General features: G+C 44.5%; 1 protein-coding gene and 1 long non-coding RNA gene across 3 annotated transcripts in view; one reads left to right on the forward strand and one right to left on the reverse strand.

The window, feature by feature from the left end:
* Window positions 1-276: 276 nt before the first annotated feature.
* Window positions 277-12,544, reverse strand: LOC311595133. Its single transcript, XR_014778320.1, has 4 exons — window positions 12,292-12,544; window positions 11,120-11,261; window positions 8,928-8,999; window positions 277-633 (listed from the first exon to the last, which is right to left on the reverse strand). It is a non-coding gene; the product is annotated as an uncharacterized lncRNA (long non-coding RNA).
* Window positions 12,545-12,815: 271 nt separating this feature from the next.
* The window catches only part of PRRX1 (paired related homeobox 1), a 66,078-nt gene continuing 62,576 nt past the window's right edge, over window positions 12,816-16,317 (forward strand). Inside the window, exon 1 of one of the 2 annotated variants that reach the window (XM_084788983.1) lies at window positions 12,816-14,465. In XM_084788983.1, the coding sequence (XP_084645109.1) occupies window positions 14,225-14,465 (241 nt within the window). In that variant the 5' untranslated portion in view covers window positions 12,816-14,224. The remainder of the gene's footprint in view (window positions 14,466-16,317) is intronic. The other variant, XM_084788984.1, reaches the window with a different exon arrangement.

The following is a 16,317-nucleotide window of genomic DNA, read 5'->3' on the forward strand; positions in this document are numbered from 1 at the left end:
GCACTTTTGTTCTTGATATTTCTGTTTTGCTTTTGTTTTCCGTTGTGTGTTGTTGTTGTTGTTGTTGTTGTTGTTTTCTACAGCAGTGGGGCTCAAGGGGCATGAGCTTAAGAAGGGAAACAGCTGCCCTCAAGGGTAAATTTATTCAAACCTTATCCGTCCATCCAGTTTCATGGCCCGGAACTAGTACATCTCTGCATTGTAAGAGCTTTCACTCCAGCACAACACCCCAACTAGTGTTTCAGGCCATGGGACCAGTCATCAATGAGGGACAGATTTTAATCACGCTGTTCACACTCATCTAAAGGCGACAGAATGCAGTCCTCCGGGTATAAAATTGGGAGCAGTGTGAAAAACTGCACAGCTGATAGACAATTATTATGAGCTCACGTATCTTAGACAACTGTGTACAATGTTATGATCTTGGTAGGGTTTCTACTGCTGTGATAAAACTACGTGACCAATAGCAGCTTGGGGAGGAAAGGGTTTATTTCACCATACAATTCTCAGGTAATATTCCATCACTGAGGGAAGTCAGGACAGGAACTGAAGGCTTACAACTCTCAGGTCACAATCCATCAGTGAGGGAAGAAATCAGGACAGGAACTCAAGGCAGGAGCCTAGAGGCAGGAACTGAGGGGGGAAAAAAAGCCATGGAGGAATAGTGCTTATTGCTTGCTTATTGAAGTTTCCCAGCCTGCTTTCTGATCTAACCTAGGACCACTGTGAGCCATGCCTTCCTAAATCAATCATTAATCAAGACAATATTTCCATGGGTTTTTCTACAGGCCAGTCTTATGGAGGGTTTTTTTTTTTCCAGTTAGCATTCTCATCCCAGATGCAGCACAATACATTATTTTAGTGGACACAGAAAAGAACAGCTGAAATCCTAGTCAGGGTTAGGCTGTGACTTACAAAAGGCATTTGCTACTCATTAGACCAATTAGCAGGGTGTTAGAAACAGCTTGTTCATGCTCTAGCTCACTCGTGTAGAAACCTTCTAGGGTAGAGAAAGGACATCTTGGTAGCAAAACTAGGCCTTTGATTTCCTTTTTCATTGTCATTTCTATGAGATATGAGATGAGATATTTTTGGTTTGGGAAAAGTGATATGCAAAGAAGCAGCTCTTTCATCCTAAATAAATGGTATGTAAACCCGATGCTTTTGCTGTCAGCTGTTTTCAAACATCTTTGAAAAACTATCCATATTATTGCTAGTATTCAATTTAATTAGCATACACATTTTTAATCTATAATACTTATTTTGAGTATTTGGAGTAGTTTGGCTTTGTTCTAAATTGTGCTGCTTTGGGAGAGTTTTGTTTGCTTGTCTGTTTGTTTTTGTTTTAAGATAGGGTCTCATTTTGCATGTAGCCCAGGCTAGTCTTGAACTCACAATCTTCCTGCCTCATACTTCCCACTGCTTAGATTACAGGCATATAATGTTGTTTTTAAATACTGCATTTCTGTTGTGTAGTTGCTTAGGAATAGAGTATTCGGGACATAGCATATATTTGGAGCTTGTAGACAATAGCAGTTTTCCAAAGTTGTGTCTGTGTATGTTCCCACATCAGCGCATGAGTGTACTGGATTACCAGCGGGGTGTGAGTGCTCTAGGGCACGAGAGTAGAGTTGTTATTATTCTGGATCCCCGAGAGTACCAGTGTGGCTAGCCATTTTTGAAGAGTGTGCTATGGTATCTTAATGTTTCTTCAGAATAGGTACGTTACTCTGCTCTGTTTTCATACAAAGAGAGCTATTTTCCTGCCCAGTACATTTTCCATCTCATTGCACATCCTCTGCCTTCAGACAAGGTTATATGTAAGTATTAGTTGTAGGTTCCTCATTCAAAACTCTAAGAGAAAATACGCTGACATTTTACTAGCAAGTGCTTATGTGCCAATAGGCTTTTCCTAACTCCGGTTTATCAGAATAAAGAAATTGCTTCCTATTCCAAGCTTGTTAAGCATGTGTCTGTGTGCTGGGCAGTGTTGATGCACGCCTTTAATCCCAGCCCTTGGGAGACACGGGCAGGCAGATCTCTTTAAGTTCAGGGCCAGCCTGGTCTATAGAGCAACTTCTGGGACAGCCAATGCTACACAGAGGAACCCTGTGTCAAAAACCAAAAAGAAAAATGCACACACACACACACACACACACACACACACACACACACGTACACACACATAGGCTAGCAGTTTATTGGTTTTGGGTGTCTTCCTCTATTATTCATTGTTCACCACAAATATTATTATTATTATTATTATTATTATTATTATTATTATTATTATTATTATTATTATTAATTTTGATGTAGGCCTCTCACTGAACCTGAATCTCACCATCTCAGCTACACTGGCTACCGTCAAGCCTCAGGCACGCACTGCCATGCCCAGCTTCTCACATGGCTGGTAGAGATCGCAACCTGAGGCCGCACGCTCTCAGCAAGTGCTTTACCCACTGACCATCTCCCCAACTCCAGGAATTTTAAAAAGTATAAATCAACTATGAATATAATAGAATTAAATTATAGTTAGTGAATTTCACCAAATGCTTTGTCTTTATCACTTGTGATAAACATAACATGTTACTGTTTCATTATATTAAATTTTTGTTAAATTAAACTCACATTGGATGATTTTATAACATTAAATATTGCGTTCCTGCAATAAACTCAACCTGATTGTGAAGTGTTTGGCTTTTCGTATCTCACTTGCTTGACCTTTCTAAAATTTAAAGTCTACTTATAAAGACTAGCCACTCATTTTTCTTTTGTGATTACTTTTCTTCTTGTCTTTTGGTGGTGGTGCTAGGATCACACTGTTCTCATATAATGTTAAGAAGTATTTCCTCTTTATTTTTCACAAAGTTTTATAATGTTGCCGTTGTTTTGTTTTCTAAATTATTGGAAGAATTCATTTGTAATGACAGCTGAGCCTAAAAGTCTTTCTTTAAAAGGTGAAAAAATGAGTCTTGTTATCTTAAGTCAATTTTGGTGAATTATGTTTATCTATGGGACTCTCTATGCCCTCTGACTTTTCAATTTTATTGTAATAACATATTTATAATGCTGCATTCAGGCAGGGTAGGGATGCAGTGCAGTGGTGCAGTGCTTGCCTGGCACAGGTGAGCCATGGCTGTGACTCCCAACATCACTACTTTCTTTAAATGTTTCTGTAAGGGATTTGGATCACTGTTCCCAATATCAGCAGTTTCTCCTTCTTTTCAATTCTTTCTTAGCCTTGCTGTGAGTTTGTTTGTTTGGTTTTTTTTTTCTTAGTCTGCTCAAAGCATCTGTGTTTATCTTTGAGAATTTTCATATGCCTTTTCCACTTCGCTGTTTTGGTTTTTGAGACAGGGTCTTTCTACATAGCTCTGCCTGTCCTGAAGCTCACTTTGTAGAACAGGTTGTCCTCAAACTCACAGAGATCTGCCAGTTTCTGCCTCCCAAAGTCCTGGGATTAAAGGTGTGCACCCTCACTCTCAGTCTTACTTTATTAAAATTTCAACTTTTACCTTTGTTGTTTTGCTCTTGTACTCTGTTAGTCATTAAACTGAAGAAATGTGTCTCCTCTGATAAAACTTTATGACTCACAGGCTTTTGTTCTTTTAAAAATATATATTAATTATGCCTCACATACCATCTGTAAGTTGGGTATATAGGCTATACGACCTAAATTGTTTGTAATTTGCATTTTATTTTTCTCTTGATGAACAGTCTGCGAAATTTAATACTTAATTTGTAAGTATTCAGAGACCTTCAAGCTACCTGTTTTATTGACAAATAGGTTAATCTCATTGGAACTCTATTTAGCTTGACGATTTAATTGACTTGTTTCAATATTTTCAATAATTTTGAGACTTAGCTAAAGCTCAGCTTTCTAGAACTCCTAACAGATGTACCAGAGTGTGTTTCATGGATTTTCTTCCTCAGCAAATCATAAATGTCAATCTTGATCTTCTTGGAACTACCAAGTTTCCAAAATCATCACTCTAATTTTTTACATAACGGTCTGAAGCCTCTTACCTGAGCTTTCTTATTGGGAAATATTTTTTAGGGGAAATTGATGTGAGAGTTTTTCTTGCTTGTCTTAGTTCCTGTTCTCTTTGAAATTATGCTCACAAACTGACTTGCCATTCTCCAGAGCCATATAATTGTGTACATTGGTACTGTGTTTTTCGTTCCTTGCTCCTTTTTCAGTCTTTTTTTACACCCTGAAGTGTTAGAGACAAACAAAGGATATAAAGGGAAGGAAGAGAGTTTACTTAACCTCAGAGTGTCTTTTTCTGGAATACTATTGCTCAAGTCTTGGCTTCCTCTTGGTATCTGAGGAGATGACAAGGACACAAATATTTCGGGTATTTTATTTGCTCTTGGAGGGAGCATTGCTGGTCTAGTCCAAACAACTACATCATAGCCAAATGTGGAGACTGAACTAACCTTTATTGACTATCTACTGTTTTTCTGGCGCTATTTTAGGCGCTCCACCTGTTGTCCTGCTATTGCAGAAGTAGCTTGAGATGCCAAAGCTCAGAGTGGAAGGTTGAGAGGGGACTGAGTAATTTCTTTAAGGATGCTTTAAAAGGGCAGAACTGAAGACATCTGAAACTCCTTTCTCTCCTCCATCTTAGGCTCTACATGGGCCAGAGCAGGATGTCTAGAAGTGGTTATAAAAATTAATGGTTAGCTTCCCCTATACAATCTACTACAAAACAGACATAAATTTTAACATCTAAGGCTTTAGATAATAATTTAATGGAGACCAAGACACACAAATAATAATGAATATTAGAGACATCACGAAATCTGATGTTTGGGTTTGAGACTTTTGCTTGTTTTTTTGTTTGCTTGTTTTGTTATTTGAGACCAAAAAGAAAAATGCCTATATAGCCCAGGGTGGCCTAAAACTCAGAATCTTCTGGCTCCAGTCTTTTGTGTTTTTAGATGGCAGGCATCCACTATCATGCCTGGTGTCACAGTTAGGGTTCAGAATGTCATACACGTCCTTATGTTGAAAGCTTGGTCCCCAGTGCAACAATGCTCAGACACGGGGTGTTGAAAAAGTAATGGTTTTCCCAGTAGCCCTAGATATTAAAATAATACATTATTCAGATTTTTTAAAAGTCAGGCTCCTTGATTCTACTCTTTAAAGCTTCCTGCTTATTTGTGGTGTAAAAAGCAAGGCAGGAATGTTAGGAGAAGATAACTGATACTGATGGCAACTCAACCAGCCTCACATGCAGTGGTGACTTTTATGCCCGAGTTACATATACATTGCCCACAGCATCTGGTGGAGCTAGGCAAGGGGGAGGGACATCTCCAAATTTTTGTTGTCACTATTTAATCTGTGGCAGAGCTTGAAGTAAGACAGACCCAAGTGTGTTTAGCAGGAGAAAAACATAAAGAGGTAAGGGTAAAAATATATACTTAACCTAGCATATGAAAGCAGAGAAGAAATCTCAACCACCCAGTATTACAGGGCGAAGTGGAGAACTCAGGGAAAAGGAGGAGAGGAAGGGCTGAAGTAATTAGAACTCTATGGGGACATTCAGGGGGCAGAAAACAGGTAGAGAACTGGCCTGGGGTTGGCTTCAGATTTCTGATGGCAAGAATACCTGGAAGGTTATAAAACATGCCCATGGAAACACTGTAAACCAATGTTACGTCAGCTGAAGAGACTAACCAGTTTTGGATGAGCCAGATTCACCCAGGGACAAGGCGTTTTGCATTTCTCCAATAGAAGTCCATGCCATTTGGGCCTGGCACATAACCAGTTTTGTGGCCCAAAAGTCAGGGATCTTGCAGAGGCTCCAAGCCAGTTTGCACCTCTATACACATATCTTATGAAAGACCAAGAATCCAGTAATCTTGCAGATCCTTGAATTTCCAGGAGACAGCCTTCCCCTCCCCACCAAGAATTACCTCTCTTCCTACAAGGGATTGCAGGGTCAGTAATGGCTTTCTCGGTAGCTCTATCTATTTGCTTTCACTGGCCTACGTCTCTCAATGTTAACATTGTAGGTAAATGTGTTTTGCCATCTCTAAAGTATTAAAAAAAATTACAGAGCTGGCAAGAATTGGGCCACTTATTACTTGGTGTAACCCCAAAGAACTTGTAGCCTGGGCCATTTGGATATGAGGGAAGAGACAGAGAAAGGGAGCTAATAACTGTTGGATATGATTATGGTAAGTTACTTCCTCTTTGTTTTCTTCCTTAAATCCTCCAGAGTCATATGTGCTCCATCTGAAATGACCTGAGGATAAAGTTTTCGGTTCCTCCAAGGATGCATCTGCATACATATTTTCCTGAGGGTATTTGGCCATGAATCTTGACTAGAGACTATATCATGTTTACACAATATAAACACACCCCATATATCACACCTACACACTTTCATTAGCTCCTCTTACTCACCTACTCTGTTATTACTTAATCTTCCTCCATTTCAATTCCACCAGAATAATTGTGATTATTTTGTGTCAAGATCATGGATTGCTACATAAAACTGGTAGTCTCTTTTAAAAAGTTTTAAATTTTACTTTATTTTATGTGTATTTTGTGCAATATATATTGTGCAATATATATATATATATATATATATATATATATATATATATATATATATATATATCCTACATGTATCTGTGCACCATATGTATGTTTATGGAGGCTTTCAATTTTACTTTATTTATTTTGTGCTTGTGGAAGCCAGAAGACAGCATCAGATCCTTGAAATGGAGTTACAGACAGTTGTGAACCATCATGTGGTGCTGGGGAAGGAACCCAGGTCCTTCAGAAGAGCAGCACGGACTCTTAACCATGAAGCCATCATTTATGCAGGCCTAAAGCTGGCAAATTGATTACCTGGAGGAGTTAGGGGGTCTTGTCTGAGAGGGAAGAAGCTGAAATAGCTCATTTTCTATTGGGGAAAGAAGATTCCTATAGGGAGGAGGTGCTGTTTTGAATTTTGGAAATGTTAGCCTGGCAGCGTAGCATACCTTTAATCCCAGCACTCGGCAGGCAGAGGCAGGAGGATTTTTGAGTTTGAGGCCAGCCTGGTCTGTAGAGTGAATTCCAGAACAGCCTGGGGCTGTTAGATAGAGAAACCCTGTCTCTAACAAAAACAAACAAGTTTTAGACGTATTAAATTTCACTTTCCTCAATAAGTGTGCATCATAATAAGGGAGACTCTGAGGTCTTTTTATTCTCAAGGTCTAGATAAACTAGATGGGTTAAACGCATGGTCATTTAACTTTTATAGAAATGTGCAGAGCTAGAGAGATGGCTCAGAGGTTAAGAGTAATGTCTGCTCTTCCAAAGGTCCTAGGTTCAATTCCCAGGAACCACATGGTGGCGCACAGGCATCTATAATGAGATCCAGTGCCCTCTTCTGGCAGGCAGTCACACATGTAGACAGAACATTGTATACATAATAAATATATAAATAAATCGTTTAAAAAAAAAAAGAAATGTGCAATAGGAGCCGTGATTAGCCTTATTTTACTGACTCTTGAGCTTGGTCCTGGTGCCACACCCTTGTAACCAAAGCCCTCCTTGTGGGAGGCTGAGACAGAAAGGCTTCCTGGTGTGAGGCCAGCCTGGGGTACCTCACCTGGTCTTACTGTAACTGCTTTATGCCATGTTTAATTGTTATCTCTGGGAGGCCTGATCTTCAAAAAGGAAACAAAGTAGCAGGAGGAGTGGGTGTGGGGAAGAGGGGAGGGGGAGGGGACCAGGAGGAGTGGGTGTGGGGGAGAGGGGAGGGGGAGGGGACCAGGAGGAGTGGAAGGGGGGACACTGCAGTAGATTTGTATTGTATGAGAGAGTAATAAATTAAAAAGGACAACAGATTTTTAGATTCCTTGGTAAATCTTGTGATATTGCTCAACAGAAGAAACACTGAAGAGGTAGGAGGGCGAGGATGCCAAGGATAGTTTGGGCAAACAAGTAGCAGTGAACCTATGAGTGGGTATGAAATCAGAGACCAACACATCTACTATGAAGGGAAGCAAAGACAATGGGCATCGCTCAGGAAAACACCAGCCTTTAAGAAGGAGCAAGATTCTCCATGAAGACCAAGGGAAGCAGTCAGAGACTCAGAGGAGCAGCAGGAGTTCCCAAGGGCACTTCTTCGCCCTGTCATTTGCAGCAAAGGCTTCTAGTAGAGAAAGGCCTGAGAAGGGCTCACTTGTATTGCCTAAGCACGGGTGTCTCCATGGTATAAATAGCTAGTTGATGTCTTGAGAAGCAAACAGGTAGAGTAATGCTACACTCAGTCCCTGATACTGGCCTCACATACTGTAATAGAATGGACCATTATCAACTCACTGCTAGGAACTGTGTTCTTCGTCTTTTAATTCCTTTCATTACTGCAATGTTTCAAAACCTTTCAAGAGTTGGGTAGGTGTGGGGGCTAAGTCAGAAACATCCCCTCAGGGGCAGAAGGAATTTTCCTAATAGGCCACTTTGGGTTACAGGAAACAGAAATGAAAGTACACAATAAGGTCAGAAATCGTAAGATACAGGCACCCTGCAGAATCCAGCTAGCACTCTCTTTCCCACCTTTTTTCTCTATTAATGACTATGTACTAGACTGTCAGTCACCATCAGGAAAGCAGTTCCACCTCCAGCATGTTGTTTGCACAAGGGTAATACTGGGTTCTTTATGTCTCGTGAAACCTGTGATTTGTCATGTATGATTATCATGTCAGCAAATTAAAATGTCAGAGAGTACAACTCCTGGCTTCTAGCTTGGGGAGTGGGGGTGGGGTGGGGGCTGCTTGGGATGGGGGGACATCCTGTTAGCCAGATGAGGTGATGCTTTGCCAGCTTCTAGTGCCAGGGAAATCCTGGGCAATAATCACTACCAAGCCTATAAGCAGGACCACCCAAGGTTACATGGCTATTAACCAAAAGTCCTTCTTACCTTGCTCCAGTGTCTTGGCAACTCTCTTTCCTAGCTCCAGCTTTGCTCCCACCAGGGTGGGGAAGGGAGACTCTGAAAACAGGAATTCTTTTATTTATTTATTTTTAAAATATATTTTATTAATTTATTCATATTATATCTCAATTGTTATCCCATCCCTTGTATCCTCCCATTCTTTCCTCCCTCCCATTTTCCCCTTATTCCCCTCCCCTATGACTGTGACAGAGGGGGATTACCTCCCCCTGTATATGCTCATAGGGCATCAAGTCTCTTTTTGATAGCCTGCTATCCTTCCTCTGAGTGCCACCAGGCCTCCCCATCCAGGGGACGTGGTCAAATATGGGGCACCAGAATTCATGTGAAAGTCAGTCCCCACTCTCCACTCAAATGTGGAGAATGTCCTGTCCATTGGCTAGATCTGGGTAGGGGTTCGAAGTTTACTGCATGTATTGTCCTTGGCTTGTGCCATAGTTTGAGCAGGACCCCTGAGCCCAGATCCGCCCATCATAATGTTCTTCTTGTATGTTTCTAGGACCCTCTGGATCCTAACAGGAATTCTTTTAAAGGGGCTAGACCAGAAAGAATGGTAGAAAGAGGCTGTCGGATGCTGGATGGATTGCTGTGAAGAGAGCTCTCTGTGTGCTACATCATCATCATCCAAGGATACAGGCTTTCATAGATAATGATTGATGGGTAGAAGTCAAAGCAAAAGACAAAAGGCAGCCTACACACTGTCCAACTTTCTTATAAGGATGTCATATGGGAAGACAAAATAGGGATTAAAGAATGACAGAGGCAAAGCCAGGCCACTCTCCTCTAGGATCTCTTAAGTACTCAGGCCAGTCCAGCAGCCTGTAGCCCCGGCTTCCCTCAGTCTCCTCCTCTCCTGGCATATTTCTGCCAGATGGTCATGCTGTTCTGGAATTCTGAAAGTTCTTGGCTCTACTGGTAATTGCAACCTGAGCCCAGAGAACTTGGTTCAACATTTTTCTCCTTGCTCCACCCCTGCAGCCAACAAGCCATCCTAGAGCCCAAACACAGAGGAGACAGGAGGCAAAACCTCCCCAGCCCTGAGCTGAGTGTGCTTGGTAAAGCAGTGACAATGGGATCTGGGCACACCTTCTCCTGCCCAAGCACACCTTTTGTTAGCTCTGATGTAAATGCTCTTTGCCTTGTCTTGAATTTCCTCCTAAGGCTATTCTACATTTTTTAATTGTAATCCAGAATCTTAACAAATCACAAATGCCATATGTAAACACCAATCCTATTGTAACTGCTGGGTTGAGGGGGGAGGGGAGAAGGAGAGAAAAGACTCAGAGACCAGGACATATAGACCTTCAGAAAGTCTTTTTGTAAAGCCAAGTAATAAGCCCGATATGAACATTCCATAAGGAAGAGATCGACAGTGACTGAGGGCGGGTAAGGCAGCTTGAACATAGACTGTTCTGGAGGTCTAAAGGCCATGCTGTGCGAGGACTTGGGCCTGCAACCCTCGATTCCCGATTCCCCAGTACAAGCCTAGGGTAGAGTGGGAACCAGGTCCATTGGGTGCAGGTTTCCTAGAGGGCTTGCTTTAGAGGGGGTTCTCCCAGTGCACCCAACCCTTCCTCTAAGCTCCCTAGCCAAACTAAAGGGCATGCAGTTGAGGCCTAGGAGATGTTCTAGGAAGAGTAAAAGGTCCCAGGAGCCTTTTGAGCTAGCATAGCCTCTAAGAATTCCAAACTTGGTTAGGATGTGGCCCAGCTGCCTGCCTTGCCTTCCCCAGGCACAAAGAATGCAGGTTTCTGTGGAACTCTGCTCCTGAGTCCCAGCTTAGAGGACCATGGTACACTATAGAATGCTTATGGATTTCAAAAGACACCCTTCTGGGATGTCTCCCCTTGTCACTGGTGTCTAGAGCCAAGGTGGCAGCAAAGGAGGTGAGGTTTGTAAGTGGCGTAGCTGGTTTGCATTTGATATTAGGAAAATATCACACATTTGAATTTGCTATATGCTAAGTGCTCTAATTCATTACTATTAAACAAATTTGGCTCACACGTGTTTAGAAATATATGGAAAGTTCCTGCAGAAACCATTGGCATCCTAGTTGATACTGTTGCAAGTGGTTGATACAAACATTGGGAAAAGGAGGCAGTTTTAAAAATCTTCCTTCTGCCTGGAGAAAAGGCCAAAAACAAAGGAAGGTGTCTGACCACATCTCTGGGGATGGTCCATGATCTCTCTTCCTTGTGAATATTCCCAAGTCACCATCCATACTGGCTGCACACAGAAACAAGGCTCCTTCTCAGAGGCTATATGTCCCTTTTACTCAGTATTTGGTTACAAACGACAATTCTGGAGTCTGAAAGAAAAAGAATTCCAAATATGTAAGTGAAGTTGGAGAGGGTGAGTCCTCAGTTCTGGGAGAGACTGATGCTGTGGGGACCTAAGCTGCCTTTAGGAAAGAGAGAAAGGGTGGCACCTTTCCCCTAACGGGATAGAGAGAGCTCAGGAGACATTGGTGGAAATACGCCACTTGAATCTGTCCTTTAAGTTGCTTCCACTTCAGGAGCCTTATGCTCTCTCACCATTGTCATCTCAGAAAGCACCTCTGGACACCCACGCTCCCACTCTGTCCCACTCTGTCCGGCCCACCCACGCGCAAATCCGTCTGTCCCCTCTCCCCCTCCCCCGACGCAAGAACCAGCTCTCCAAGCTTAGGCGCCAGCAGACAAACCTTGGAGCTCAGAGCCTGAGCGACCAGCGCACACCAGCGCTGGGTTGGGGGTTGCGAGTAGGGGGCACAGAACGAGTGGCTGGAGGGAGGCGAGGGGGAGGAAGAAGGGGAGGGGGGCAACGAGTGGATGGACTAATGATGAAAAAGTCTCCTCCATCCCGGCTCCTTAATTAAATGCATGGAAAGAACCGAGGCGCGCACATCTGGTTTCAATCTACATCCCTTTGATGGCATCAAATGTTCTTTTCCCAGATCAGGGCTGGAAGTTCTGGGCTAACTATGGCCGTTTGGAGCCCAGAAACCATTTGCACACACTGGGACCCTTCCTCCTTTTCAATTCAACCCCATAGCTACAGGAGGAGGGAAAATCTAGCAATCAAGAGAGTGAGGGGAAACGTATGTAAGTGTGCTTAAAGAACATAAAACGCCACAAATAAGCACTTACTATTTTACTTACTGGTCATATAGTAACTCATTCCTAATGAGACTATTAAAGCTGTTACCAGATTCCAACAGGTCATGAAAACACCGCCCAGCACCCCTCTGTCCTCTGTCAAGACGAGTCCAGAGACTTCGACCCCTGGCTCCCTCAGTCTCTGTGTCCGCCTGGACCTCACCGGCCTAGACTCAGATTAGCACCGAGCCTACCCCCAGCTCCCCCAGCTCCCCCAGCTCCTCTGGCTCCCCAACTCCTTCAGCCAGGGTGCTCCTGTCTGCTCCGAATTTGGTCAGCCTCTGTGCTTACTACCTTTGACTGGAAAAGCGACCTTGGCTACACGTAAGAAATCAGAGCATTGGCAAGGATAGGGGACCGATTAGGACGGACTCCTCCTCCCCTCCGCATTAATAAATATGTAAATTTTCTACTGTCTGAAGCGTGGGGATTTCTGGTGGCAGCGAAAGTCTCGAATCCAGTCGAAGATAAAGACTTCTGGATCTCCCCAAGCTTCCTTTAGATCGTAGAGAGCCTCCCGTTATTATCGCTCTTGTTATTTTATTACATTATTTAATAGGCTGTCTCTACAGAGCCAAAGGAGCTTTAATAGGCTTGCTCTTTTGCCTTTCTGTCTCAGACTCTCCCTGAGCTCTCCGCCAAAACAAAACTGCAGGAAAAGTTGCCGGGGGCGGGGCAGCATCAGATTTTTATTGTTATAGATCTGCATTCTTCTTTTTCCTAACTTGTTTGCCCTCAGCTGTTATCAAAACACGCAAATGAGATTTTCTAACCAGATCTCAAACAAATTCGGAGGAGTTACTGCCGAAACAAAATAACCAGCCCGTTTTAAAGTGATTGTGGGTTTCGGGCTCTTTTTTCCTCTGTGGTACTACAGCAAGAGCATGATAATTAGACCTTTATTTTTAAAATCCAAAGGGGCTCTCTCCTTTGCTTCCCTCCCTCTTCTCTCCCTCCTCCCTCCCTCCTTCCCTCCCTCCCTCCTTCTCTCTTGCTCCCTCCCTCTCCCTTTCTCTCTGCCTCTGATGTTGGCAAAGGGGTTTTCTTAATCAGACTGTTTTTTCGGTCCGAGGGAAGAGGGGGAAGGAGAATGTGAAGGAGAAAGGGGGTCTGTAAAACGTCAGGCGCCGCACAAAGGCTTTGCCACGTAATTACAGGCTCCTATTAAGTGGAGATCTGCCCTCCCAGGGGTCTCCAATTTTCTTGTATTCCCTACAAAGCCTTCTCTCCATGCCAGTCTGTGCCTTTTGAAGTGCCAGAGAGCTTCTTGATCCAACTGAGAAGGGGAAAGGCTCTCGGCACGGAGAGGGGGAGAGAGAGAGAGAAGGAAGGGGAAGGGGACCCGCCACCCTCCGGCAGACTCTTGAAGCCCCGCTTCTTTATTTCTTATTTTTTTTCCCCCTCCTCACGAAAAGTAAAGTGAGAATCCTGCTTTCTAATACATCTGCAAGACATCATTCTCCTGAAATTCTAGTCACTCCCGAGAATCCACAGGAGTGCAGAGAGGGGGAACGCGCTTTCGTGAAGACATTTGAAAGCTGGAACAAGCCTTCTTCTGTTGGTGCTTGAACTCTTGCCGGGGAATAACTTTTTTTTAAAACCTTTTTTTCCCCCTAGCCCACTTTGATTCTTTTCTCCACCCCTTCTGTCTTCTGTTTGCCTAACTCCCCGGCCTGCTGGCCTCCCCTTTCCTCTCTCCCCCTTATTATTATTTTTAGTGTCTGCGTGTGGACGCTTTTTGAGAGTTGGAAGGGATTTTTTTTTCTTCCCGATTTAAGCATACTTTTTTTTTTTTTAATTTTAACTTTTCGGTGTGGATTATCTCTCTGGACCGCGCCGGACTTGGCTTCCGCTAAGCAACCAAGGCTGCGGGGAAAAGTTACTGGTGCCGGAAAGTTCTGCTCTTCAGAAGGGGGTCCCCGCCCTCTGTTCTCCTGAGCGCTCTCTCTCTCTCTCTCTCTCTCTCTCTCTCTCTCTCTCTCTCTCTCTCTCTCTCTCTCTCTCTCTCTCTCTCTCTCCACTCCCCCCTCTTTCTTCCCCACTCGGCTCCTCTCCCCCCTCACGCCCACAGCGTTTGGTGTTGATTCGAGCGGGAAGAGGGGGGTGGGTGGGATTGGAGGGGAGACCATGACCTCCAGCTACGGGCACGTTCTGGAGCGGCAACCGGCGCTGGGCGGCCGCTTGGACAGCCCGGGCAACCTCGACACCCTGCAGGCGAAAAAGAACTTCTCCGTCAGTCACCTGCTAGACCTGGAGGAGGCCGGGGACATGGTGGCGGCACAGGCGGACGAAAGTGTGGGCGAGGCAGGCCGGAGCCTCCTGGAGTCACCGGGACTGACCAGCGGCAGCGACACCCCTCAGCAGGACAGTGAGTGAGGGGCGCGTGCTCTTGGGAATGTGTGCCGGGGACAGCGGGTGGAAGCCCGGGAAGGGCGGCGGGAACGGGTTCTAGGTTTAGGTTTCTTGGATAGGTGAAGAGGAGAAAGTTAAGAGTCCTGGGAAACGTGGCTGGATCGCAGAAAGACTGTTGAGAAAAAGAGGGCTCGTCCAAGGGTGTAAGCCAAGCAGACTGATGCTGGAGAGAGGCCCTGGAGGCCCAGGGACATTGGGAGGCCAGGCGATTCTAGGCAGGGACTCTGCAGCCGCCGCCAAGGCTTCCTTTAGATTTTGGGCTAGAGAGGGCAACCAGAAATCTCACAGGCAGGGCATCCACGAGGAGGTAGGAGAGATCTGGCCAGCGCATAAATAACACAGACAACTCAACTCGAGTTAGAGGAAACAGCAGGCAAAGACGCCTGCTGAGCTTGGGAGCTCCTCTCCTAGATGCTGAGGCGAAAGCACTGTGCTTGGGGGAACCTAGAAGATGAGGTTCAGGTCGCACCCCCATGCTTGTAATGCAGGCCTGGAAAAGGCCTAGGGTACCAAGAGAACACCCCAGCTCTAGTCGCACAGGCTTGCTCTCTGCTCCCACCTGTCACGGCTACCTGCAGACTGGTTTGAGACAGCTAAAAGCCCATCTGTTAGGGAAAACCTCTTTAGAAGGAAAATCGGAGATTGTCCAGCTTGATCTCGCACCGCGCTTGTACTGGGGAATCGGTAATCGAGGGTTGCAGGCCCAAGTCCTTGCACAGCATGGCCTTTAGACCTCCAAAACAGTCTATGTTCAAGCTGCCTTACCCGCCCTCAGTCACCGTCCATCTCTTCCTTATGGAATGTTCATATTGGGCTTATTACTTGGCTTTACAAAAAGACTTTCTGAAGGTCTCTGAGGATGTATCACACTTGTCACCTGGTTCATCCCAAGTGGACTCCCTTCCCTCCTGGAGACAGCAAGAGTCTGGACCTAACAGAAAGCCCTAAAACGACCTCTTTCCTTGTCATTATACACTGATGGCTCTTTTGTGAAATTTGGAGCTCGGAGTGCCCTCAGGCACTCTATGATTCTCTCAAGACACTGTCCATCTTAGACCTCCAAATAACAAAATTTTAAAGACATTCAAAGCAAACTGGCACCAGAAAACAGCTGGAGATGGCTCCTGGGCACAGTTGGCTGGAGCCAGGCTCCCTGTGCCCTGTGCCAGGCCATAAGAAAGCCCTGTCTTGTCAGGGTACTGTTGCCTCCTAGTTCTGCAGCTATAGATACTGCAGCCAGCTCGGACTGGATTAGTTCAGATGACGGTAAATCTGGGGGACAATCAACTCCGGACTGGGCCTCCACTGAGTGCCACAGGAGCTGAAGGAAGAGATTTGAACTAGCCATTTGAATTACAGAAACTAGTCCAAACCAGACCCAGGAAGAATCACTGTACCCAAGGCCTGGGTAAGGGCTAGGTTTAGAATTGTAGTCATTTTGTGCAAGGTTGGGGGGGGGGTTGATCCTAGTGTACATGCCAGCATCCTAGGGCTAAAGTAGCTGAAGCTTCAATTCAATGGATTACAAAATGCTACAATGACTTAAAAACCTTTCACTAGGGAAGATGTAAAACAAAAGCTAGGAAGATAGCACCTGGAAAACCAGCTGCCGCTGCTTTGTGACTGTCAGGACAGTTTGCAAATGGCTTATTATTGATTCTCAAAGTTATCACTGTTTGAAGAACTCAGTGTTGGATACACACACACACACACACACACACACACACACACACAAACTCCAATAAAAACCGAGCCTTACAGAAACTACTGTGTTGAAGACCAAGGTAAGCAGGGAGAGGGGGTCATAG

The sequence above is a fragment of the Acomys minous genome, assembly GCF_964271855.1.
Source record: "Acomys minous genome assembly, chromosome: 1".
Classification (NCBI taxonomy): Eukaryota; Metazoa; Chordata; class Mammalia; order Rodentia; family Muridae; genus Acomys; species Acomys minous.